The 27534-nt window shown below is 44.3% G+C and overlaps 2 protein-coding genes across 2 annotated transcripts in view; one reads left to right on the top strand and one right to left on the bottom strand.

Annotated features, from left to right (window-relative positions):
• Window positions 1-21045, bottom strand: part of COPS7B (COP9 signalosome subunit 7B) — a 28337-nt gene extending 7292 nt beyond the window's left edge. Inside the window, exons 1-8 of the mRNA XM_027516291.1 lie at window positions 20908-21045; window positions 17254-17409; window positions 16081-16345; window positions 14204-14381; window positions 10314-10389; window positions 6720-6808; window positions 4587-4789; window positions 1416-1521 (exon numbers count right to left, since the gene is read on the bottom strand). Of these exons, the coding sequence (XP_027372092.1) occupies window positions 1416-1521; window positions 4587-4789; window positions 6720-6808; window positions 10314-10389; window positions 14204-14365 (636 nt within the window). The 5' untranslated portion in view covers window positions 14366-14381; window positions 16081-16345; window positions 17254-17409; window positions 20908-21045. The remainder of the gene's footprint in view (window positions 1-1415; window positions 1522-4586; window positions 4790-6719; window positions 6809-10313; window positions 10390-14203; window positions 14382-16080; window positions 16346-17253; window positions 17410-20907) is intronic.
• Window positions 21046-21428: 383 nt separating this feature from the next.
• The window catches only part of PDE6D (phosphodiesterase 6D), a 55131-nt gene continuing 49025 nt past the window's right edge, over window positions 21429-27534 (top strand). The window contains exon 1 of the mRNA XM_027516277.1: window positions 21429-21668. Coding sequence (XP_027372078.1) covers window positions 21619-21668 — 50 coding nt within the window. The 5' untranslated portion in view covers window positions 21429-21618. The remainder of the gene's footprint in view (window positions 21669-27534) is intronic.

The following is a 27534-nucleotide window of genomic DNA, read 5'->3' as shown; positions in this document are numbered from 1 at the left end:
CTATCAGGCTCCTCCTGGGCGACCAACCAGGTTAAAGAGCGTTTCAGGTGATCCCAGGTCAAGTGAGCATTTTGCCTCTAAATCTCCTATTTCCGGGGTCTGATTTACAGGGAACAGTCAGTGAAGAGGAGAGAGACTAGCCTTTCCTACTTCGCTCAGACATCAATCCCAGGTCAAAGAAGAAACTACAATCTTCAACAGGGGATCACAGAGCTCACTAGAGGAGCAGCAGGCTTACTTTCCTAATTGTTTCTGTCTTTGACTAATGCTAAATTGAATATAGATCACACTTCTCCTGCAAGAAGTAGGGTTAAAAATTTACAACAGGTGGAACATTCCCAAAGTAGGTGTGCCTGTGTAGTATACATGGGTGTTTGTGCACATAAATTCTCTCTGGTTTGTGAAAAGCAGACTTCAGCAGTTCACTGAAACAGGGTGTGCCTGAAATATACAACAATCATGTGAGGCAGGGGGCAAAGAGCTGATCTTACAAAGATCAGGTTTTAATTTAAATAAGACACAGGTTTTATTTTTAAGAAATACATACAACAGAGTAGGGGAAATCTTCAAATTTCACAAATCCCCCTTTGAAAGGCATGACCACCTATTTCTTATGTTCCTTACCTCTAACTCTGGGTTCCAGTCTGCCATACTCTAGGACACCTGACTTTTAAAATTCATTAAATATCATTAATGCCTCAAGCTCCATCATACCAGAACAGAACTTTCAGTGCTAAAATTCTGATCTTCAGGGCTCCAAACAAATTGGGAGATGACTCACACGGGTGTCCAGGCTACAGTCTCACAAATGCCCATTCACTCCAGGGCTGGAGCCTGCATCTCCCCAGAGGCTAAAAGTGTCCTGAATAACCAGGTGTCTAATACCACAATCACAAATTTTACCTTCACTTGTGTTTCATTCATCGAATCTTTTCCCTTTCTTCCTTGTTCAGGATAAAACATATGATGCATTTTCAAAGGTTATGACAAACACGCACAGATTAGAGAAGAATAAAACGAACATAGTGTACCCACCACACAGCCGAGGAGCAGAGCAGCATTAGGCCTGGATGCCAGGTGCCTCAGCCCAGCCTCACCCCGCCATCTACCCAGCCTAGTAACCATCAACCTTCCATCCACCCTGAAGGCCATCCCCAAACTCGTTTCTTGTGCTCTGCAGCTGCAAAGTGTGTGTGAGCTGAGCAATTACAACATGCTGGTCTCCAAGCCCACTCACCCTCTGGCGACCGGGAATCAGAAAGGAGACGGAGAGCACCAAGCCCAGGGATGGGTCACACTGTCCTCTACCTGAGCACCTTGCCCAGGGCCCGCTCGTGAGCGCTTCATCTACGCCAAGATTCACGAGAAAAGGAACAGGGATACCTGGGAGTGGGGACAGACACCCCCTGCCTTACCTCGGCCTCTACTTGCTGCTGAGTTCGGCTGTGGTTCTCCTTGTACTGGTTGGCTCTCAGAACTTGCTGCTCGATGCCCAGCAGGACAGCCTCACAGCCATCACACCTACACAGGAGAGAACCAGCCCTGAGCTGCAGAGAAGCCTGGGAGTCCACCAGTCTCCCAAATCTCCCTCCCCAACTCCATAGACGCTTGCTGGAACATTCCGTCTGCAGGGGCTCTTGCCCCTTCAATCCTGCCACAGGACACGTTGTTACTAAATACATAAGACAAGGCATATGGAAACAAACACAGAGGATATGGAGCAGTTTCCTAAGAGTTTATTTTTGACCATGGCATGCAGAATGCAAGATCTTAGTTCCCCAACCAGGGATCAAACCCTCGCCCCCAGCAGTGGGAGCACGGAGTCTTAACCACAGGACCACCAAGGAAGTCCCTGGGGTGGTTTCTTAGAATACAGCTTCAATTTCCAACCTACGTGTCCCACAGACCATGCAATTAAAGGAATTAGGAGAGACTGCACAGGTGGCAATGATTGATCAGTTTTCTCATCAGAAAAAATTATTTTCTAAAAGCATTCTATTTTGAAGATTGCCCTTTTTCTTAGAAGTGTGTTATTTCCTGGTTGCCACCCACCTCCTCATTATTTCATTTTCCACACTTTTTATTTTGAAAATTTTAAAATGTAAAAAAAAACAGTTGGGAGAAGGAAATGGCAACCCACTCGAGTATTCTTGCCTGGAGAATCCCATAGACAGAGGAGCCTGGCAGGCTACAGTCCATGGGGTCGCAAGAGTCGGAAACGACTTAGTGCACTGTCTCACCCCAGAGATCCTGCCACATATACCACAAAAACCAAACACCCACAGTGACCTTGGCCCCACTGCTCCAATCACTCCCAGGTGGGAATCCAGGCACATGTCCACAGAGGTCACAGACAACACACATATGGTTCTGTTATGTCCCATATATTATCCTTTCATGTCCGAAGGAAGACATTTTCTCTTAGAGATTTTCATTTAGTGTTATCTTTAAAAAATCTTGTGTTAAACTTGCCTCCATCTTTTCCTTGGGTAAGGACAACCCAGAAATGGCCCTTTTGTGTCTGTGATGTTGCCATTCACAACTTTCTTGACAGGCCTAGTACAATCTTGAGAACAGGGCTGCTGTATGCTGAATGTCAGACGGTAGCTCTTAGCTTTGCCTATCTTAGGGAGTTATGCTGTGCATTTTTATTGGTGTACCATGTTTGATTTGTCCCTAGTACCTTTGAAGTTTTTCTGAGAAATGAAATAATGCAACCTAAACTTATTAAAATACATTTTAAGCCTTAAAAAAAAAAACAGTTGAAGCTGTAGTACAGTAAATACCCACCTCCCCTCCATTTCAGAGTCAGCAGTTGTGAACATCCTGCCATACCTGTGGAACCACTCTACGTACCAGCTTTGTTTCAAATCTGATTCCAATGCCTAAAAACAAGGGGTAAGAATTCGTAGACACCCTGGGATGGGAGCTAGGAGAGCCCTGAGTGCAAATATGTTGACGCCAGATGTTGGAGGTGAAAACTGTGTCGGTCATCTCAAAGACAGAAACAGACAGCCAACTTCAGCAGGACTAGATACCGAAAGCTTCTCTTCCAGACCATGTTCGTGTTAGGGGTACATTATAAGTTTCTTTCCCATCTATTCTGACTTAACAGTTTTACAATCTTTTGAAAGCTCCTGTATGTGTCACATGTTGTAAAGGGAAGATGTATGGAGTCACACCTAGGACGGAACCCTGGGTGAAGTGTGGGCAGCAACAGCCTGGGGGTCTGACAGGAGCTGCAGCGAGGGAAGCCTCTAGAAGGTCAAAGCCGGGCTGTACCTCCCTGATATGCACCTCCTGCGGCTAAGCCGGAGAGTCAGTCTGTTTAAAGACAGTTTTCACCCCCACCCCCACCCCTTGCCCAAAGTCTACCTGCCCTGTTTCATGATCTCAAAAATGACATGAGCCCACCTGCAACTGTACTCTTCTCACCTCCAACTATACTCTCATCCTGGCCCTCCTTCACAACTCGGTTTTTAATAACTATAACAAATTCTTATAGAATGTGCAACAGCTTTCACAAGCATCCAATTCCATTAAAATAGTTTATGTGCAAATGTCCCACTCCTTTTTATATACCAGAATACGGTTATCAAATATTCTATACCTGGGTCTATATCCCAATTTAGAATAACCCATTCCTTGTCTTCAATATCCCTCATGGGGTTTTACAACAATGGCACCCCACTCCAGTACTCTTGCCTGGAAAATCCCATGGACGGAGGAGCCTGGTAGGCTGCAATCCATGGCGTCGCTGAGTCGGACACGACTGAGCGACTTCATTTCACTTTTCACTTTCATGCATTGGAGAAGGCAATGGCAACCCACTCCAGTGTTCTTGCCTGGAGAATCCCAGGGACGGGGGAGCCTAGTGGGCTGCCGTCTGTGGGGTCACACAGAGTCGGACACGACTGAAGCAACTTAGCAGCAGTAGCAGCCCAATGTTACTGATGCTGAATATGGTTCTCTTATCCACAAAATCTTACTGACACAAATTCCCCAGCTTGGTTGAAGGCTGAGGGTGAGTCTGTGAAGCAATAGGATCAGTTTCAGGCTTAAAAGACTCCACCTACCAACCCTGGGCATTTCACAGCCTGCTGCTAAATAGCCCCCAGTTGCACAGGACAAGAACAATTTTACAACTATGACATTAGGCAGCCTGAAGTGATTCTTGCTGTCACACAGATATAGTCACAAATGCAGCTCACACCCTGCTTGCTATCCCAAGATCCCAGCACCCAGGCAGCCCCCGCTGATACCTGAAGACCACATTTCCCCAAATAGAAGCCCAAAGGCCAGGCTAGATATCCCCTTCCTAAAGGCGGGCGGCAGGGGGCAGTTGGCTTCCCTGGTGGCTCAGTGGTCAAGAATCCGCCTGCAGTGCAGGAGATGTGGGTTTGAGCCCTGGGTCAGGAAAATCCCCTGGAGAAGGAAATGGCAACCCACTCTAGGATTCTCATCTGGGAAATCCCATGGACAGAGGAGCCTGGCAGGCTACAGCCCTTGGGGTCACGAAAGAGTCAGACACAACCTAGCGACTAAACAACAACAAAGGTGGGGGCGCCCCCTTCTTGGAGCCTCACCATTCATGCAAGGTCTTGACAATATTATTGATATCTTTCTTTCGGATGTCACGGCCAATGCAGAAATCCACTTCCAGCAGCTGGTTTCGCTGGTCCAGCTTGCCCTGGATGATGTCAGTGTAGACTGCCTCAATGATGAGGTCCTCCAGTTCCCGGAGGTTCCGCATCTCCAGGTCCTTCAGCAGCACGGAGTAAGGGATACACTGTGCAGAAGGTATGCATCATACTTACAAAACCACTGGTAAACATTCAAGAAAATTCAAGTTATTACCCAGATAGCCAACGTCTGCCTCAGGGCTTTGGGAAGTGCGGTCCAGTGGTAATTATTAACATTTACAGTGCGGTGAGATCTGGGCTTCCCCAGTGGCTCAGCTGGTAAAGAATGTGCCTGCAATGCAGGAGGTCTGGGTTCCAATCCTGGGTTGGGAAGATCCCCTAAAGAGGGGAAAGGCTACCCACTCCAGTAATTCTGGTCTAGAGAATTCCATGGACTGTAGAGTCCATGGGATCACAAAGAGTTGGACACGACTGAGTGACTTTCACTCATGGCAACAAGAGATGGATAAAAGAGCTGTGAGACCGGTGGGATCCAAACCAGACCCACAGTATCTAGGAATGCATTCTCCTCCATCCTCTGCCTAGTGGACGTTGCTCACCTTTCAGCTGAGAAGAGAGAAATACTCAGTATCTGGCACTGTGCTGCCTTCTGGAAGCTTGCAGAATTTGTGTAACATGCTAGGTCATCAAAAAACTCCAAACAATCTCAGACACCAGAGAGACAAACTGGCTGCTTGCCCAGCAGAGCAAAAATTTTAAAAACTTACAGGCTAACACACCCACCTACAGGTGGCCACTGGGTACTGCCGGCTCAGGGGTCATCCTGAAATTTACATTTGCTTTCTTAGTCTCTTACCCAACAAAGTCAACTCCCCAGTAGTAGTCCTGTAATGGGCTGTACCAAAATTCTGCATGACTCCAAGGAAAATGGATATTTAAATACCCAGTTTTCTGCAACTCCTCTGACACATCACTATTTGCTTGAAAATTAACAGAGCAATCAAATCTGCGAAACAGACAGGAGGAAGATGTATGCAGAGAATATGACAAACCTACCTGAGGGGTGTTCTATGACTAAAGGTCTGAAATCCAGAGTTGGTACATGGGCTTACAATGAGAGGTTGCAAACATGAGGTAAAGAGTCACTACTACTCTTTGCTATACTTGAGAAGTCCATGACCAGGACAAAAGGAAAAAAAAAGTTCAGGTCCTCATTTCCTAACAAATTAGGCCTCCCACCTGTAATGCCCAGCTGAGAATCAGAAATCTGTGATTAGACCAGATAAAATAATATTAATAAGTGAAAACAACAATCCAAGAACAAATATACATCTTTCTGGCTCAATCACAGAAGGAAAATGCAAAAAGCAAACTTTTTCAAAGGCACATCTTCATGAAAACTTAAGACATTTAGGTTAGGATTGAGCAGAGAGCCAAAACCCAACTATAAATTGACTGAACCTGGATCTTCTTTGTTAATGGCTATGAGCAGATGGTTGCATGTCACCTAAACTGAGTGGGGCAAAGACCTCAGAGACACAGTGGTGTGGTATTTTACAGGAGGTTAGGGTCAGAAGTTAGCATATAAGGCAAAAAATTCCAATCAGTATATTCAACCTTGAAAATCCCCAGAGGAAGGCAGCCTATTAAAAAATCGACCTCTCAGTAAGTCCAACACACAGGTTATTCCTCCAGCACAGAACAGTTCACTGCGTATTGAGTAACAGCTGAAGTGGTTAACTTGCCTTCAGATGCCTTGCTGTTTGAAAAATCTGCATCTTAAAACAGCAGTCTCCTTTAAGCACGGCAAATGCTTGAGCACGTGGGGTACCACGGCATGCCAGAGCTGAGACCTGCTGATTCACATCACTCCTGGGCATACTTTTCCTAAATGGAATCGTGAGTAATTATCTACACTATTTTAACTGCTATCTTATTCTCTTTTGTCCTTTGCCAGACAAATTTTATGCATTTATGATGCAACTCTACCGTGTGCAGCTGGGAGTTTCCACACTGATGCCAACGAGACACCTGCCTCGAGGTGAGGAAGAAGACAGGAAAGGGCTGGGGCCATACCTTCATCCTCGACGCCAAGCTCACGATGGTAAGGTGTTTCAGCTTGTTCTGCTGAGCTGTGCTCAGTTCTGGCAGGCTCTCCTTGTTGGCTGCTCAGTCCCACCCACCACAAAAATCAAGACACAAAACAAAATTAGGATTTCTTCACGGAATAAGCACACAAACTCCCCACATCAAACCTACTACTGAATCACTGTCATGCCTCTGCACTTACTCATGAGGCAAATGTTCCATAAGCGCCTCCTGTCTTCACTCAAAGACCATGTGCTTCCAAAGAAGAAAAAAACTGAATCTCTACACCTAAGAAGCTGGGTCTCCTAAGAAGCCAGGCATGACTGCACAAAATGATATGAAAATTATCTTAATGAAATACTATTTTCAATGTCTTCCCAGCGTACCTGTTATGTACAATGCACTATCTTAAGTGATTCAAGGGGAATAAGATGGGCCTTATCAGGGCTGCTGCACTCCACAACTCCAGAAGCACCAACCACCACCCACAGTTGGGCAATTCAATGGCCTTGGACTTGTCCTCAGTTGTCATCTGACATTTCAACAGCTACAAATGCAGGAGAACTACCAGAAGAAAGGTACAAGTTACCAGAAAACGACAAGAGGGTGAGAAGAAGAAAGGGAAAAAGAGAGCGCACAAGTCAGTGCAATCACACTGGGGAGATAGGAGAGAAAAAGAAAAAAAGGTGGAGCTTTGGATGACTGTGGAAGGACGGGCACAATGTGAGCAATGGCAATAATGAAAACAACTGCGATGGCAGCAACCAAGGGAACAGACGGCAAGTTGTACTTAGTGCAAGTGCACACACAGATCCACACGTACACACACACAACCAGGGAGTCCTCACAACCACCCCACAAATCAGATTCCAAATGTCTTCGGTTCCTTACTCATAATTCTAGATTCCAACTGGTGAATCCAAACTGCCTTTTTTTCCCCTTGAGCACCCTGCTGAAATTCACGTGATGGCAATTCCTGACCTAAACTGAGTTAGGCTTTTTAATCCCATTTGTTGTGAACAGTCATTTGTTTTGCTGCAAAACTTGAATGCATTTGACTACTGGTTTTGCCCACATCTCTCAAGGGTGTTACATAAAAAAGTATATGCATCATACAACTTTTTAAAATCATATAACCTTTTTAGAATCCCTAAAATTCTAAATGATGAAACATCCAGCCCAAGAAGTGCAAATAAAGGATTGTGGACCTTTTTATTACTCCCCTCTGACAGATGAGGGGACTGAGGTACTGAAGATCACTTATTTTGCCAAAGGACACACAACTGGTGGAAGTGGAGACAGAGTATAAAAGCCAAGAATCCTGGTTCCAGAGTCTGTAAAATGCTGCTCTCTAGTGAGGACAGAAACAAAGGATTCACTCACTGGAACAAAGTGAAGGTCAGAAAAAACTAGCAAGTGGCAAACTGTCCAGTGTGATGGCAGCAAAGAGTTAAGTAGAAGTGACCAGGGAGAAAGAAAGTGAGAGAAAAAGCAGTCAGGGATACCACAGTGAAGACCTTGAGTCATACCACTGAAATAAACTGCCAGGTCTATGTCATACCACTAAAATAAACTAGGAAAGCCAGACAAAAACGCCTTGAGTGGAATATGAGTTAGTGTATGGACATGCATGTACCTCATTCCTGACAGTTACAATGACAATGCTGTACAATAATTTACAATGACTCAAATGATCTAGAAAAGAGAACTAGGTAAGTAGATTATGGAGTATTAGATTATAGAATATTAAAAATGACTATAAAGACGTATAGTAAAGTAATACTCAAAATTCTCCAAGCCAGGCTTCAGCAATATGTGAACCGTGAACTTCCTGATGTTCAAGCTGGTTTTAGAAAAGGCAGAGGAACCAGAGATCAAATTGCCAACATCCACTGGATCATGGAAAAAGCAAGAGAGTTCCATAAAAACATCTATTTCTGCTGTGTGGATCACAATAAACTGTGGAAAATTCTTAAAGAGATGGGAATACCAGACCACCTGACCTGCCTCTTGAGAAATCTGTATGCAGGTCAGGAATTAACAGTTAGAATTGGACATGGAACAATCAGGAAGCAACAGTTAGAAATGGACATGGAACAACAGACTGGTTCCAAATAGGAAAAGGAGTTCGTCAAGGCTGTATATTGTCACCCTGTTTATTTAACTTATATGCAGAGTACATCATGAGAAACGCTGGACTGGAAGAAACACAAGCTGGAATCAAGATTGCCGGGAGAAATATCAATAACCTCAGATATGCAGATGACACCATCCTTATGGCAGAAAGTGAAGAGGAACTCAAAAGCCTCTTGATGAAAGTGAAAGTGGAGACTTAAAAAGTTGGCTTAAAGCTCAACATTCAGAAAACGAAGATCATGGCATCCAGTCCCACCACTTCATGGGAAAAAGATGGGGAAACAGTGGAAACAGTGTCAGACTTTATTTTTCTGGGCTTCAAAATCACTACAGGTGGTGACTGCAGCCATGAAATTAAAAGACACTTACTCCTTGGGAGGAAAGTTATGACCAACCTAGATAGCATATTGAAAAGCAGAGACATTACTTTGCCAACAAAGGACCATCTAGTCAAGGCTATGGTTTTTCCTGTGGTCATGTATGGATGTGAGAGTTGGACTGTGAAGAAGGCTGAGCCCCGAAGAATTGATGCTTTGGAATTGTGGTGTTGGAGAAGAATCTTGAGAGTCCCTTGGACTGCAAGGAGATCCAACCAGTCCATTCTGAAGATCAGCCCTGGGATTTCTTTGGAAGGAATGATGCTAAAGCTGGAACTCCAGTACTTTGACCACCTCATGTGAAGAGTTGACTCATTGGAAAAGACTCTGATGCTGGGAGGGATTGGGGGCAGGAGGAGAAGGGGACGACAGAGGATGAGATGGCTGGATGGCATCACTGACTCGACGGACGTGAGTCTGAGTGCACTCCGGGAGTTGGTGATGGACAGGGAAGCCTGGCGTGCTGCGATTCATGGGGTCGCAAAGAGTCGGACACGACTGAGCGACTGATCTGATCTGATAAAGGCGTAAAACATGGATAAACGCCTATGAAATAAGTGAATAAAGCCAGATATAAAATTGTACACGTAATCTAATTACACCTACAGAAATCATAAGCACAAGGGAGAAAAAGTCCAGGACCATAAAATGAACAGTGGTTATGGGTGGTACAACTACAAGTGACTTTTTTCCCTATTTTCCAAACCTTCTTCAATATGGTGATGGTATTTAGATAATATTTAACACTTAAAGACTTTCCAAATGGTATTCTGACATTTCACAACACTCCAAGTGCTCTACCAATACCAGTCCTCAAGAACCTCATCTGAAAAAAAACAAGGGCTGTATTTATGTATGAGCATAAACACAGCCCCCTTTAACCCACTGGGAAATAAAAGGAGGGAACCAAGGTCATCATGGGATGTCACCTACAGAGCACAGTGAGATGAGAAACAGCCAGGTAAGTGCCCACCCCATTATACCCCAGACCTCAGTGAGCCTCGGGAAGACAACACATCCAGGCAGAGTAACATAGTGGAGAGAAGACTGGAGGATGTTACCAACTCACCTATGTAATCGGGGTATGTTCCATAGGCAAACAGATTCAGCAACTGCAAGTAAGCAGCGTTGGCTCCTTCTGCAAGCTGAGGAGGGAAAAAAGAAAACCGTTCACAGAGTGAGCTGTCTACCCATCACTGTAGCATTTGAGCAGAGGGCAGGTGATCACAGGCCTCAGTTCTGTACTGTGTTATTGCTTGGTCCCTGAGATCCCTCCCAACTCTGATTCTTTGGGAAAAAATAAATAAGGTTATTAAGGGCCCATATTTAAATTCTCTCTCTCAGGAATACACACTTTACACTCTACCCAGCTTGCCCAAGGAACTACTTTTGTCACATAGATGCGCACACATGCACACAAAGCAATAAGCACTGGGAGCAAGTGGAATTTTCTCAGCGTTCCCCACCATTGAAACAAGGACTGGAGCATCTTTGTCAACACCCCAGCTTGATGGATACAGGGTAAGTCACCCTTAATCCAAACTGAAAAAAGTACAGGGGTGGCTCCAAGTTTCAAGGCCTACAAGTGGACTATGAATGCCAGAGATTAGCAAAGCCTAAGATTCGACAGCACAGCCCAGCTGGGACAGGAAACCAGGCTATCCGCCAGCCCCAAACAAAACTGTTCATTAAAATTACCTGCTCCTCGCTAATTGGAGAAGGCAATGGCACCCCACTCCAGTACTCTTGCCTGGAAAATCCCATGGATGGAGGAGGCTGGTAGGCTGCAATCCATGGGGTCGCTAAGAGTCGGATACGACTGAGAGACTTCACTTTCACTTTTCACTTTCATGTATTAGAGAAGGAAATGGCAACCCACTCCAGTGTTCTTGCCTGGAGAATCCCAGGGACGGGGGAGCCTGGTGGGCTGCCGTCTATGGGGTCGCACAGAGTTGGACACGACTGAAGCGTCCAGCAGCAGCAGCTCCTCGCTAATACTAACTGCGGAAGAAAAAGGAAAGAGGTCCTGCTCTGCTCTGCTCTGCTGCCAGTCACCATAACTGTGTGCTTTCCCTACTCGCAAATATGACCTGTTACTCTCCCAATTTACCAAACTCAGGAAAGTCTAAACAGGAACCAATTGGCATTCTGTGGACACCGATAATAATACCACTCAACTTTAAAAGGTTCCGAAAACTACATCTATAATTTCTGACCACTGGAAGGCAACTAGCTTATTCCCAGCTCATAAATGGAAAGAACATCAACTGTGGGAAGATAAAGGTGTTCTGCTGAGCATGCCAATGAGAACTCTGACATCCTAATACCCTGGCCTACTTTCTCAGATTATCAAGAATCTCCTGAGGTCCTGAATCAGAAGTGGATGAGACCATCAAATCTAGCCCCTACTTTTCAGATAGACAATTTCAAAACCAGCCATAAAAGACTATTTTCTCTAGGACAGACACTCCAAAATTTCTCCCACTGGCCCAAATCAGTAACATCTTTCTGACTTTAATTTTCATCCATCTCCTCTTACCCAAACTTCCATAAAAAACAACTACTTGTTTATATTCATTCAGGCTTTTCACAAACCTGGCCATCTCTTCTTTTGAAAGATGATGACCTATCAAACCACAAAAAGACATGGTGGAAATTTAAATGCAATATTACTAAGTGAAAGAAGCCAATCTGAAAAGGCTACATATGTATGTTTCCAACTATATGACATTCTGAGAAAAGTAAAAACATCAGTGGTTGTCAGGGATTACAGGGGAGGAAGAGAATCTTGTGGGCAGTGAAACGCTCTCCCTGATACTGTAATGGTAGATACATGTCATCAAACACTTCTCTAAATCCACGGCTTTCCAGGTAGTGCCATGGTAAAGAATCCACCTGCCAATGGAGGGGACACAAGAGACATGGGTTCAATCCCTAGGTCAGGAAGATCCCCTGGAGGAGGGCATGACAACCCACTCCAGTATTCTTGCCTGGGAAATCCCATGGACAGAGAAGCCTGATGGGCTATAGTCCATGGGGTCTCAAAGAGTCAGACATGCCTGAGCACACACACACACACACACACACACACACACACACACACACAACCCATGGACTGCACAACACCAAGTGTGAACCCTAACAGAAACTCTGGTCTCTGGGTGATGATCATGCATCAGTGACATTCCACACTGGTGGGGGACATTGGTAACGGGGCAGGCCATGCATGCATGAGAGCAAGGGATATGTTAGAACTCTCTGCACCTCCCTCTCAATTTTGCTGTAAATCTAAAACTGATCTAAAACAATTAAGTCTTTAAAAAAAAAAAAGAACTTAAATTTTCTTAAATTTTCCTCACAGGATTCCTTTTCTATCTCTGGTAATTAAATTTTTACTGAAAGTCTATGGTGTGTCAGGGTACATAAGAAGCTCTAAGAAAACAACAGTGGGCAGAACAGACCTTACCCTCACAGAGCTTACAGTCCAGCAAGCCAGTCTGATATTAAATAAAAATTTACAATTAAAAAAAAAGTGGGTCTTTCTGTTTTCAACTGTTGCAGGGACAGGAACTGATGCCACACCCATACATCTGCACGGGATGATCCAGCGGAACTGCTCGAGCTTCTTAATCAAGAGGAATGAGCACATGTACAACCCAAGTCCAGTAACCTGAAGACCCAACTCCTTTTGCTACAACGGGCTGACTAACAGCAGGGCTATAAGCATGAAGCCAGCAGCCAACGGCAAAGGCATGTGTCCTACTGTCATGAACTGAAGAACTGGCCAGCAAAAGTCAGTCACCCCACTTATGTGGACCACCATCGACAAGAAAGCCCGGGCAACTCTAAGTAGCATCATGCACCTGATCCTCAAGAACAAGGACCACCCAGACCTGTACATGGCAGCCTTCAGCAGAGCAGGAGTGACACTGGGCAACCAGGAAAGAGCTCTGACAGTGTAGAGGAAGCCAGCCTTCCACTCCAAGAGCTCCGGGTGTAATAAAGTATGTAATACAATAAAGTATGTAATAAAGATGTCACCAGACTTTTAAATCAATCAACATAAAAGCATTAATCAATAAATATGAAAATATCCTAGGTGGAAAACAGAGGTGGAAAAGTATGGGATCCTTTACAGCTCTGTTCCACCTGGTTATTCACATTTTTAAGATACAACAACCAAAGGTGATACCCAAGGTTTTAATAACCTACCAAACAAACAAGCAAACAAAGCAAAAAGGACTACTTCCCAGCTTTTCATGTCATATTGTTTTTACACATCTTTAGCACTCAACTGCCTTTTTCACAGAAATAAAATATTCTTTATCCATGCCCATCTCATGCTCAATAACAAATACTTCCTGCTACGTATGTGCCTGACCAATCTTCAATGTCCATATTTACACCGGAGGCTTTTTGTCCCTAAGAATGACTGGAACTACCAGTAACATCATTCATGCTGATACTATACTTTTCTAATTTATCAGGTTCAACTGGATTTTTCCCCTATCTTTCAAATTACTACCACTTCCCTGGTGACTCAGACAGTAAAGAATCTGTCTGCAGTGCAGGAGACCCGGGTTCGATCCCTGGGTCAGGAAGACAGGAAGATCCCTTGGCAAAGGGAATGGCAACCCACTCTAGTATTCTTGCCTGGAGAATTCCATGGACAGAGGAGCCTAGCAGGCTACAGTCCACAGGGTCACAAAAAGTCAGATACGACTGAGCAACTAACACTACTACTAATCTCAATTTACTCCAAATTCAGATGAAAATACTGACCAGAAGGAGCCCAGAATTTCATCCCCACTCACTTCCCCTGCCTTACCAATTTCCATCCCTTGCTCAAAAATAGCACCTCACAGGTCCACAATGCTTCAGCACCAATAATCCCTGGAAGCCTGGAGAATCTCAGGAAGGTTTAAAACAAAGAAGATATTGTCTGAAAACTGCCCTTACCTCCTGCACGTTGGCCAGCTCCAGCAGTTCTCCGAAGACATATACTCCAGGAGCCTCCAAAACTTGGCTTATGAGAGCAGTGAGAGCTGAACCACTGGTACCTTTGGCTAGTAAGATAAACTGTTCCAGGAGGTTACTTGAGGGCTTCTGTTCACCTGCCATTCTCTGGCCTTGAGATCTGTCCAAAAGAAAAGCGTTTCAGTCATTTTTCCTCCTCCTTTGCAAAATCTATGCTTATTTCATGCTGGATCAGACATCAGAATAGTCTTGCAGTATTCAAAAAGAAAAAACAGGTCCTGAGTCCAGATCTCACTTTGTGACATGGTAGGGTCTAACCTGGAGTTACAGGGATTTGGTCCTTATTCTGAGGTTTGAAACATTTAATAAAAGCCACTTTATTCCATCTGACCCTTCCCCAAAGGCAGCACCTTCGAAGCCCTTAAACCTAACCAAGACCTGAAGAAACACACAGGAGTATCTCAGTAGCTGTCTTATATTCACCTCATTTTTAGACTCTGGTTAAGAAGCAGAGAATCTTGTCAAAACACAGAGGCATCAGTTGTAAGCAAAAGCAATCAGTTATAGCTTCCATTGTATCATTAGAATCCCACCTACAACCAGATACAGATAAGGAAAAATAAAAGGCAGACAAGAAAGACGATGCATTTAATCAACAAAATCACTGACTGAATAGAAAAGGGGAGAGGAGGATCATCTTGAAAGATAAAGAGCAACATATTCAAACTAAGAAAATACACACACACATGCTCTTTAAGTCCATGTGGAAAATCCCTTTATTTGGCCTCCTACCGGTATGTGACATTTCACAAAATACGACTTCAGAATTTGTAGAAAACCTCCAGAAAACAATAAAAAGATTTGAGGAAACAATGAAGATACAGTATAGCCATCCTGAAGACATTAGGACAGGAGGGTTCCTCGATTGTAAAATCTACTGACTACAAGCTGAGTGTATGTGAACATACACACATTGTATATCTACTCTACAGGAATCCTACATAAGAAAAGATCACTTCTCTAAGAATGATATATCCTGGGCAGTGTGACAAAATGAAGGAGTAGTAGAGGGAAGAAGAGAACAAACCGAAAAAGGATAGCTTGGTGCAAGAGAAACTAAGTTTTCCTTTGCAGGCAGGCACCAAGAGCTGCAGTCCTTTCACAGTATTACAGGAACAAGTATGTCGTTTCACCAGGGTTACTTAAGAAGGTCTTGTTGGAAACAGAAAAAAATGAAGTGCTAAATAAAAGGAATAAAGGTTGCTAAGGGAAGGGGAAACTGGAGGGAGAAGAGGAGAGGGTATGAGGGAGATGTCGGGGGAAGGTGATGTGTTCGGAGAGGAAAAAACAAAAACCTCCCTTCCAAGTGGAGATGTGTGAGGACACTAAATGATAGGGCATGGAGAAGGGGTAAAAACATGGACACAACTTCGGTCCCTCAAAAAAAATCTCGGCCTGAAAAGCAAACCCCGTGGGGGCAAAGAGATAATAAGGAGGTGCTGATAACCGCTTTCCTCTGGAGTGGGAGGGCCCAAGGAGGCGGCTAGGAACTCAGGGGAGAATTCCCGTCCTGCGGGGGGCGCTATTTTCATGGACCGCAGAGGGGCAAAGTCGCAGCCTTTGCGGGTGGGGAAGCGAGAGCAAGCACGGTGCGGACGCTGAGGGTCGCGGGCTGGGGTGGGCTTTAGGGCGGGCGGCGTGTACCGCGCAGGGCCGCGGGTGCAGGGTGAGGAGCGGAGGGGCGCGCTCCGGGGCGGGGGCGGGGCGGTGTAGCCGCGGGCTTTTCCCACGGCTGGCGCTAGGCCTGACCGCCCAGCTGCGACTGGCGCGCCGGGCCCCACCCTCTCGCCGGCCCCTACCTGTCCTCGGCCGCCTCTCTGTCCTCTCGGTCGCTGGCTTGGCCTCCCGGCGCCTGCCTGTAGGTTGTCAAGCGTCCATGATCGGCCCGGCGTCCGACGCTTTTCTGCCTCCGCCGACCCGTTGCCCTTGCGGCTCCCCCGGAAGCCTCCCGCCGCTACACTCGAGTTCCGCCCACACTCGGTTCCTCTGTCGCGTTCGCAGCCTCGGAGCTCCAGTGAGGCCTCCACCAGAGAAAGGGGGTCCGAGCCGGCTGGGGTGGGGGTCCTGAGGAGAGGAATGCAGCCTAGACAGGACTGGGGGCCCAAACCATTGCCATCAGCAGCTTTGAGCCCTAAATCCATTCTCCCTGCAGAACTGTGGCTACCCATGGGGTACAGAGCATCTTTGCGCCGAATGCTGTACACCGTCTGGTTGAATTCTTAAAACAACTCCAGGCCTGTAACATTATTCCCATTTTTTCAGATCCAAAGGCCAGTGTGTCGAAGTCTGCTTTGAAACCCAGGCTCTCTGAAGCCAAAGACCATGTTCTTCATCTCTATTCAGAAAATGTTTAAAAATAAGTAAAAGATGGGTTGAACCAACCATGATTCTGTGACCAAAATGATATTTGTGGTGTTGCATCTGGTATTTACCAACGCCCCTGGAAGATAGCTAGGAATGCCACGCAACTGAACACCTAAGGTGGCTCCTTTAACGTGTGCACCAGACTAAGGTCTTGAAAATGAGAAGGGGAAAACAAAACAAAACCCTATTTACCTTTCGTGAATTCAAGTGCAGAAATCAGACAGCGGCAAAGGTGTGGAGCACCAACACATTCATTTTGAAAATTTCTTTAGTGCCTATTATATTCTAGAAGGTTCTATGAAGATAAAGTTCTTGCCCTCAAAAAGCTTCAATTTGTTAAGTGCTATGAGAGAGAGAGATGACACCACTTTGGAAGCACAGAAGAGAATGCACTGGGGAAGAGAAAGTGGGCATCTTATGGGCAAGAGCTGAGAAGAAAAAAGGTCTGCACTATGTAGCGTATACTGATGCAAAAAAGAAACCCAGAGTGACTGGAGCCCAGGGTGAGAGATGGGGGCTGCAGAGCCAGCATCAGGTCATCTTGTGTTCTTGGAAACCACATGCAAGGCACTATACCCATAAAAACCTAAATACAGCAAAGTTCCTACCTGGGAGAGTTCATGGTTCTGGGGGAGACAGGCCTGTCTGGCCAGGACAGATGGTGCCACAGGTATCCCAGAAGTACAGCCAAGGCTCTCCTGACTGTGCCCTGGGGAGAGGTGATTCAAGGCAGCCTTCTAGAGGAAATGAGGCTTGAGTTGAGCCTGGAAGAATGAGCAAGCAAATCAGAAAGAGGACAAGCCATGTAAAAGAGTTTTTCTTTTATCTTAGAGGCACTGGGGAGCTACTAAAGGTTTTTAAGCTGTGGAGAGGTCTGAATAATTGCCATTTTGGACACTAGCTGCTATAGGAATGGACTGGATATGGAGAAAACTAGAGGCTGGGAAACCCTTGAGGTGACTGATGGATTCCGGTTAAGAGATTGTGAGATCTTGAACAAAGGTGGCAGCAGTTGGGCTTGAAATAGAAAGGTCCTTGTTGGAGACGTTTAGACCATAGAATCTATCCTGGCAACCAGTTGAATGCAGGGATAGAGATGGAAGATATCACCCAGGATTCTGGCTGGGGAGGCCAGAGCTGTCTGGAGGTGGTGGTAAGTGAACAGGGCTGAGGAGGAAAAGGGACAAATTTGGTGTTGGAAAGAGGACTAATAAGTCTTGTTTAAGTTCATAAATATTCTGGCTGTGCCTCTGCTTCCTCCAGAATAATGTTCATATTTGAAGGCTCAGGATGCCTCCCCCACCCCACCCAGCTTTGTCTCACTGCCCTCCCGTCATCAGAGCTCAAACTCCATGCCGTCCCAACACAACAGGACTCAGATCTTGCCTCTGACACCAGGGCCTAGGCTCAGACTTGCTCTCTCTTCCTTTGTGCAGTGCTCTTCCCTCATATTTGTCTGCTAAAATTCCACCAACTATGTAGGCAAAGAGTTAAACAATTAAAAAAGTACTAATCATGAAAAGGGAACACTGAACTATGACCCTTCATTAAAATTAAGAATTGCCCTTTCTCAAAAGACACCAGTACAAGACTAAAGGGACAGGACACAGACTTGGAAAAGATATTTGTAAAGTGTGTATCAGACAAGGAACTCTGTATCTAGACCATATAAAGAACTATAAATCAACAAGAAGATAATCAGCCCAATTAAAAAAGTGGACAAAAGACTTGAACAAACACTTCACAAAAGAGGATAGCAAACAGTCAACAAGCATATGACAAGGATTCAACACCAAAGACAATGTAAACAAAAACATAATGGGATACCACTTTTAGTCAAAATGGCTAGGATTTTTAAAAACTGACACCACTCTCTATTGCCAAGGATAAGAGTCAGCCAGAACTCTCTTATGTTGCTGTTTAAGGTGAAAATTGGTACAAATATTTTGGAAAACTGGCAATATCTACTATTGCTGATCACACACCCTCCAGACAAGCCAGAAACTTCTCTCCTAGAAATAAGTGCACGAGTCCACAAAAAGAACCGTTTAAGAATGTTCACTGCAGCTCTGTTAATAAAAGCCAAAAATTGGTAAACGAAAACCTAAATGTCCATGAACAGTAGAGAAGATAAACAGTGCTACATACCTACAATGGAATACTACTTAGCAATTAAAAAGTAAAAATAAAAAACTTAGCTACTGCCACATACAGCATAGATGAATCTCACAAAAATACTGAACAAGAAAAGCCAGACTTATACTGTACATAGTGTATGATTACATAGGAATTCAAGGGACTTCCCTGGTAGTCCAGTGGTTAAGAATCCACCCTCCAATGCAGAAGACATAAGTTCAGTCCTTGGTCTGGGAACTAAGATCCCACAAGCCGTGGAGAAATAGGGCCCGTGCACCACAACTACTGAGCCTGCCAGCCCTAGAGCCCATGCTCTGCAACAAGAGAAACCACCACGATAAGAAGCCAGGGCTCTGCAACCAGCCAGTAGCCCCCACTCGCCTAAACTAGAGAAAGCCAGTGTGCAGCAACACAGAACCAGATCAGCCAAAAATAAAGAAATAATACATAAATAAATTAAATTCAAGGACAGGCAAAACTGTTCTATGGTAATAGAAGTCAGAAGAGTGATTATCAGGACGGAAGGATGACTGGGAAGGGGCAAAGGGGTGCTGCAAACATTTTCTATCTGGATTTAGGGGTTCATGACACAAGTGTATACGTAGGCAAAAATTGTGCCCTTGCTGTATGTGTTATATTTCATTAACAAAAACAATTTACAGATAAAGATTTTAACGTAGACCCCTGCCACCTCCTCCATCAAGTTTTGCCAACTGAATGTATCTTTCCATGGGGGCCTCTGTAGCATTCTAATGTCCTTTCTTTTGTACCATGCCTACCATTTCATCTTGAATTCCAGTGGAATCTCTTTATTTCCCTAACTACATGGTTATCTTCCTGGTGGTAGTGACCATGTCTTTCACCTTCTACCAACAAAGTCTGGCAAGTAACAGAAACTGAAAAAGGTGTTTGTTGAATTACATGGAAGGAAAAATCAGGTGGGTGCCCAGAGGGGCAAAAGAAGTAAAGGAAGAGGAAGGAAGGCCTAGAAAAAGAGTATAAGATCGCTAAAGAAACTTTAGCTTAAACTACAGTATTTATCTAGTTTCTGAAATCATATTAAAGCTTTACTGTCTGAGCTACCAGGGAAGCCCTTGAACACAGAACAAATCAAAACACCAAGTCTTACCTAGACTGAGGATAAACAAACACTGCACTCCTTCACTTGTAGGAAAGTCACCAAATAAATGTTCACCTAATATCCACTGAAGAAAAACGCACAACCTAAAACTTGCAAGTTATGTTTTATACAGGGACCTTACTGAGGACTATAGCCCAGGAGACAGCCTCATATAGCCCTGAGGAACTGCTCCAAATATGTAAGGGAGGAGCCAGGATATATAGCAGTTTTTGCTGAAAGAGAGCTTGTAGTTGAACATCAAAAGATTACTGCCAATTAACAAGAAACAGAGAACTCAAATGGATGATTTCTGTGGTTTTCTATGCATGGGAAGATGCAACTGTCTGGGCTCATTGACATCATTCCTTAGATATGTATCTTAATTATCTAGGGCAAGTTCCTATTTTTCTCCATCCTGAATCCTCCTCTGGGCCCATCTTCAGCGGTGGCTTCAGTGGCTGACGGCTTGACAGTGGGCAACGTTTGTTGTTGTTTACTGAAATGTCAGGCAACATTTTTTTGTCCACAGTATCCTCTGGGTGTTTCAACCTTGATAGGAAAACTTCACCAAGGAGAGGAAGATCGCATAGCCATGTTGCTAAAAATAATCACTACCCTAGTGTACTGCAAAAAGCCCAGACTGCAGGAGTCTTAGAGCTGAATTCTAACTCTGCCCCAACTTTCTGTGACCCCGACAATCTCTCTGCCTCTCTGGGCCTCAGTTTCTTCATACGTAAAATAATAGAGGTTGGATTAGCAAATCCTCTGAATTCTGACTGTATTGATAGTCTGAGTACACAACCTTTACATCTCTTGGTCCACCGCAGGAGCACACCAGAAATCCCTGCGAAATACCTAACCGGCTCCCCAGGCCAACAAACAAGTACGACTTGAAGGAGTCATTCTATTACATTCTCTTTCATGATTTAATCAGTGTTTGTGTTTGTTGTTTCAGCCTTACCATGATGTGCAGGAGATTTCTGGGTTCCATGTAAATAGAAGTTACCTGTCTGTGGGCTGTCATCTTTTGAGGCTGAAGAGGATCTTCCCGCCTGGTTTCAACCCCTGGGATTCAGAAACCACCAAGCCTACAAGCAGATTTATGGATTTGCGCACACTTTGCGGCACACTGGAATCGAAGTTAGAGGAACTGAGTGCGGAGAATGCTGGGATTTGTAGTCCCTGGGCTTTCTGTTGCGTGCTGGGATCTGTGGTCTCCCCGGGCGCCCCCTGGAATGCTGGGAAGTGTAGTCTCTACCACATCGCACAGGGCAACCTGCTGTCATCTCAAAGCCCTGCTGTACCCAGCCGCAGGAGAGCCTCTGCAAATCTGAAGCAAACTCTCCTCTGGGACAAACTCTAGGCAACCACGCCGAATGAAAATTTTGTCCTACGGGACTTCCCCGTGAGGGCCCTTCCCATTGACGCTCTTCGTCCCCCTGCGAAGCCGCTGGGTGTTTCTATTGGTCGATCAAGATGCCAATCGCCGAGGCGGGCTTTCTATTGGCTTCAGGGCGGGCGCTCAGAGGCTAGAGGGAAGGAGAAGGGATAAGGAGCGGGAGCTGAGGGGAGGGAGAGGCTGGTTTGGGTCTGGCCGCTGCCGCTGTTCGCCCGAGGTCTTCAGGCCGGGCTGCGGCTCCGTCCTCAGTTCCTGGGCACCGTCTGCGAGGCTCCGCCAGGCCAGCGTGAGAGAGCCACAGGCGGCGGCCGCCGCATCATGTCAGCCAAGGACGAGCGTGCCAGGGAGATCCTGAGGGGCTTCAAACTGTATCCGCCCGGGAGCGGGGCGGGGCCGGGAGGGCTCGGGAGGCGGCCGCTCGCTGAGGAGAAGGACCGGGGGCGGGGGCCGCGCCAGGTGGGCATCCGGGGAGAGGGTGGCGGGAAAGGAGGACAGGAACGGCGTCCGGGGGCCCCCGGCTGGACCCGGCGCGGGAGGCGGGGAAAGGGGCGTCCGGAGGAAAGGAGGGGACGTTGATGGGAGCCCTGTGGGTAGAGGCAGAGGAGCCGCCGAATGGGACTGGGAGAGACTCCAGGCGTCGGAAACCGGAGTCTGGGAGGCGCGCTTGGGTCCGAGAAGGGAGGCAGGGAAGGGGCTGCGGCCCGTAGGGGAGGGCCGAGGGACCTCGGTGTGCTGGCCTCGAAGCCCAGCAGCCTCTGGCGGGAAGCCCACCGGGCAGCAGGGGGAAAGTGACTTGGAGCGAGTGACCTTGTGTGGGACAAATACAGATGCTGGTGTTGAACTCTCTCAATGCGAGTGGGGTTCTCGCATCCCACTCCGCACCCCTCAACCCCACCCCACCCTCTACTCCCCTTCTTGTTTCCACAACTTCTCTTCCTCACTTGTGGCTCCTTCCAGGGCTGGAGCGGAGGAAGGTTAGGAGTGAGAAATCCGAGATGGACCTCACCTTAACTCTTGGCCCTTGGAGGCGTTGGACGGTCGCTGCTTCTCCCTCAGCTCCTCAGTTGTCTTTCCAGCGAAATGAGGACCCTAGATGTGTGTGTGAGATGCCTTGAGGCGTTTTGGTTTTGCACTGGGACTCCTGGCGAAGGTGTGTCTGCTCGCACGAGTTTGTGTGATTAAGGCGTAGACACACTGGAACTGTCCAGCAATTATTTGATTACGTTGGGGACACGGTAGGGTTTAGTAGGGTGTAGAAATCATTGTCTCGGGCCTGTTGTGATGCTGCGGATACTACCTTCTCCCCTTACCCTAGTGAAACTGTGTTTGAATGCAGTGTTCATCTGTGACCATTTGATGCAGATGGAAAAAGTGCAACCTTGTCCGTTCCAATCTCACATTTTCCTGCTGACCTTAATCTCTTCTTACATCCTATGTTTACAATATGGAACATTCTTCAGTTCGTCTCTTAATGAACTTTAAGAACAGTTCGTCTCTTAAGTCATTCCTGTAGGGCTCCTCCCCTGGAGATTTACTCAAGCAGTGTTCTCTGAGCTGACTGTGTATTTCCACAGTGTCCATTTCACCCCTGCAAATTTTCATTGCCTTGTCATAATCAGAAACCAAGTTGGTAGTTTTAGAACCCAACAGCAAAAAAGTTTAACAGGAAGTTTTGAAGGTGCAAATTAAGTTTTTCAAAGGGGAACTGACCTGCTATGCTTTTTTTTAAGGGAAGGCAGTATCACCTAAGCTTACTGCCATTTATGATAAACTTTCAGTACTTTTATGCAGTGAAGTTTCCTAACAGCCTCTTTTATATATTAATAGCTTCATGTACCTTCCCCTGTTTCTCTTGCTAATAGTGCCTATAGATAGGAATGGCTGAAGTGTTACAAAAGCTGGCACGGATTTTATTTTTCCCTTAAGTAATTTATATTGTTACTTTACATTTATGCTGTAAACGGTAAACTGAAGACTATGAAGAATTGAGAGATTTCAGAAGCCATGTTTTTATCTGATTGGAGTTAACATGTTGCTGAAAATAAGAAAGGGTCTTTTTAATGGCTTTGAACAAACCAAAAAGGGAAAGTTTGAGCTTCTCACCTTCAGCCTTGGTTCTTGAATGTTGTTCAAGAGAAACTTTGGCTCTTGAGAAAGAGGCAAAGGACAAATATGGAAAAGAATATAAAGTAGAACGAAACAGGCTTTCAGGGAAAATTTGACCAGGGCTGATTAAATCACATGGGGAGCAGCCACTGAGAAAAGTTAGCGTGGAGACAGCAGAATATCATCCTCTGGTAGCTTTTATTCATATCCGAGAATTAAGAGAGAAAAGGAAAGAGTTCTAGGATTTCTTACTACCTTCAGGGAAAAATAAAATTAATGTTTTAATAAGAAACTACCTGTTATCCACCTTTTATTGGATAAATTGTTCTGAGTATCTTTTTTTGTAAGAAGAGTCATTTCTACAAAAAGAAATCACCATTTTATTCTCCTGCCAACAATATTGATAGTACTCATTTTCCACATTGACTGTGTTGGTCAAGATTTCTTTTTGTCAGTTTGAACAGTAGATGACATCTTGCGTTAACTTGTGTTTCCCTGATACTGCTATCTCTGGAGAGGTAACAGCATAGTGGTTAAGAGATATACTGGCTTGAGAGCTTTACTGTCTGCAATGGAATTCCAGCTCAGGTTGTGTGTCCCTGAGGAGCTTCTTTTAACTGCTGCTACAATTTCCTCAGCAGTTAAAAAAGGATAAAAATAGTATCTTATCTCCTAGAGTTATTGTGAGCATTAAATGAGTTGATACCTAAAGCATTTAGCCAAGCACTTGATGCCTATAAGCACATTGTATTAGCTATTACCGTTGTCATTGTTATTATTATTATAAGTCACAAAATCTTCTGTTTGGCCATTTCTTTTTCTTCTATGGATTGTTTGTTGATTTTGTTTTTGCCCATTTTACTATGGAATTGCGTATTTTTCTTGTTGCTTTGTAGGTGTTCTTTATTGTAATATCAATCCTTTGTGTACATTACATACTGCCAATGTTTTCTCTCGACATTTTACTTTTTTTTTGTTGAACAGAAGTTTAATACTATAAATTCATCAATATTTTTCATGTGACTTTTGAATTTTGTGTCTTGTTTAAGAAGACCTTCCTTATCTTACTGTTAATAAATATCCTCCTATGTTTTTTCTCTTTTCAATGTTTAGCTCTTTAATCCACCTGAAATGTATTTATACATATGGTATGGGGTGGAAATCTAACTTCCTCTGCTATTTGGATAGACCGTTGTCCACTACCATTTACTAAGTAGTTAGGCAATCCTTTCCCCACTGTTTTGAAAGCTATCTTTGTCGTGTACTGCTGCTGCTGTTGTGTTCTAAGTCTCCATAAGACCTGGGTGTATTTTTTGAATATTTCTGTTTCACTGATCCATTTAGCTCTTCCGATTCCTTTCCTGTATGCATTGGTTTAATATAGTTTTATAGCGTGATTTAGTATAGTTTACAGTAGGATTGGTATGTCACAGAGTTATGTGTTTGTTTTAAGTCATATAAGTTCCTTATAAATATTCATGTACTGTTTATACAAACAGAACTTTGCCCATGTGCTCATAATAGGTATTCAATAAGCATGAATAACATACTTCATAAATCAGGCATAGTCTTTGTGTCTGAGAGAATCCAACATGAACTTTATATTTGTCATAAGTTTTTTCAAAAATGAAATATTAAAAAAATTTTTTTGGCTGCTCAGGCTTGCGGAATCTCAGTTCCTGAGCCAGGGATCGAACCCATATACCCTGCAGTAGAAGCTCAGAGCCCTTAACCAGTGGACCACCAGGGAATTCCCAAGATTTCTTTTTCACATCACTTCCACACCACCTGCTTTTAGCTCATACACGTTAGAAACTGAAGTTGTGAATGAAATATGACTTGGGGAACAAATGTGATTCTCCTGCAAGGTTTTGATTGTGAGTATTTAAGTAGCTAATATGGAGATTTTGTTTGTGAATTCTGCATTCCGTATTTTATTCATTCAATAAATGTCTGTTGGGCAATTTCTGAACAGGGCACTGTGCACTTAAAGGACATAAAAATGTATGAGTCACAAACCCTTCAGAAGTCTAACCATTTTTGTGTCTGTTTAGAAGGGATATCTTATAAAGCAATGCATTTTTTAAAATAGTATTTAATTTTTCTTTTACAGACTCCAGCTACCTAGATATGACCTTTGTTAATATTTTAATATAGTCTTCTAGTGTAGCTAATGTTTATTGTATTTCCTCTTATTAAATGGAATCATAAGTATTATTTTTAAACTTTTTAAACTGAATAAATTTATCGTGTTCATAATTTTTGAAGATAGGTATTAATACTTTGAATTGCAGCCAGTGACATAGATTTGTCACAGAAAGCCTTATACTAGTTTTGTAGTGTAGGCTGTAATGCACTGTTCTGCCTATCAGATTATTTTTTCCTCAACATAAATCTATAATTTTATTAAGTTAATATCAAGAAACTGACACACTGCCAGAAGAAAGAATTATGCTTTTATGATCTCATTATTTTTAATCTGTCTGGAATTTGTTTTGGTATAAGGTATGAAGCAGTGATTTAATTTTATAAAGATTGCTGCTGCTGCTGCTGCTGCTGCTGCTAAGTCGCTTCAGTCGTGTCTGACTCTGTGCGACCCCATAGACGGCAGCCCACCAGGCTCCCCCGTCCCTGGGATTCTCCAGGCAAGAACACTGGAGTGGGTTGCCATTGCCTTCTCCAATGCATGAAAGTGAAAAGTGAAAGTGAAGTCTCTCAGTTGTGTCCGACTCCTAGCGACCCCATGGACTGTAGCCCACCAGGCTCCTCCATCCATGGGATTTTCCAGGCAAGAGTACTGGAATGGGGTGCCATTGCCTTCTCCGTATAAAGATTGCTAATTGTCTTTATTTCTTCATTTCCTTATACTCCAAATATTAATATAATATCCAGAATATAAGTGACTGCCTACAAATCAATAAGATAAATACTTAATTCAAAATGGGCAAAGGATATGAAAAACAGTTCACAGAAGAAAAATGCAAATGACCAATGAATAGATTCAGAGATGTACAACCTTCTTAAAACAACAAGGGACTTGCCTGGGGTTCCAGTGGCTGAGACTTCTGTTCCCAGTATAGGGAGTATTCCTCGATCTCTGGTTGAGGAACTAAGATCCCACATGCCTCGTGGTGTGACCAAAAAAAAAAAATTTTCCTAATTAGTTGACAAAAACTTAAAAGATTGATAATAGTCAGTGTTGGCAACTATTGGGGGAAAGGGGTGCTTTGTTTGCTCTGTGTGCGTGTGTGTCTGTGTAAGACCTTATGGAAAGTGATTGGTATCTATCAAAAGTGTATATGTAGCTGCAGCAAAGCACAGAGCAGTCTTTGGAGCATGGACTATAGATTCAGATTTTATTGCCTCTACCAGTGTGACCATGGGCAGAGCCCTCAACTCTGAACCTCAGTATCCATTTCATTTCTTTAGAGGGTTGTTAAGAGGATTAGATGAGACTTCATATAAAGTGATTAGTACAGTGCCTGGCTCATAGTAAGTAATAAATGTTAAGTGCTATATTATTTGCTTTATTAATACTTATTATTATTAACAGTAATAGTAATGTTAATATTACTGTAAGTGAAAAAAGTGAAAGTGTTAGTCGCTCAATCATGTTCAGCTCTTTGTGACCCCAGGAACTGTAGCTCCTCCGTCTGTGGAATTTTCCAGGCAAGAATACTGCAGTGGATAGGCATTCCCTTCTCCAGGGGATCTTTCCAACCCAGGAATCAAACCCAGGTCTCCTCCATTGCAGGCGTATTCTTTGCCATCTGAGCCACCAGGGAAAGCCACTTATTTTTCTGAGGTATAACCAATGACTTCATGCTATCATTCTTTCTCACTGAACAGCTATAATATTTGTTTTGCTTCTTTGAAGAAATGGTTCAGTTAAGTAGCATCAATGTATACCTAGGATTTATCTTGTTTTCTAGCAACTAATCACATTCCAATTTATGGCAGTAAGTAGAAAAAGAACTAGTTTGACTCAGAGGTTTCTGAAAGCAACTTTCACTTATGTTGTTGCATTTCCTCTCTATAGTTTGCTCCTGGATCCCCCACCTTCTCTTTCTCAGAGCACTTTGATCTTTGACTTTACTTCCAGTCAAAAATAATTGGTTTTGCATCATC

The sequence above is a fragment of the Bos indicus x Bos taurus genome, chromosome 2 (assembly GCF_003369695.1).
Source record: "Bos indicus x Bos taurus breed Angus x Brahman F1 hybrid chromosome 2, Bos_hybrid_MaternalHap_v2.0, whole genome shotgun sequence".
NCBI lineage: Eukaryota > Metazoa > Chordata > Mammalia > Artiodactyla > Bovidae > Bos > Bos indicus x Bos taurus.
Note: the sequence above shows the minus strand (reverse complement) of the source record. Positions and strands in the feature narration are given on the sequence as shown.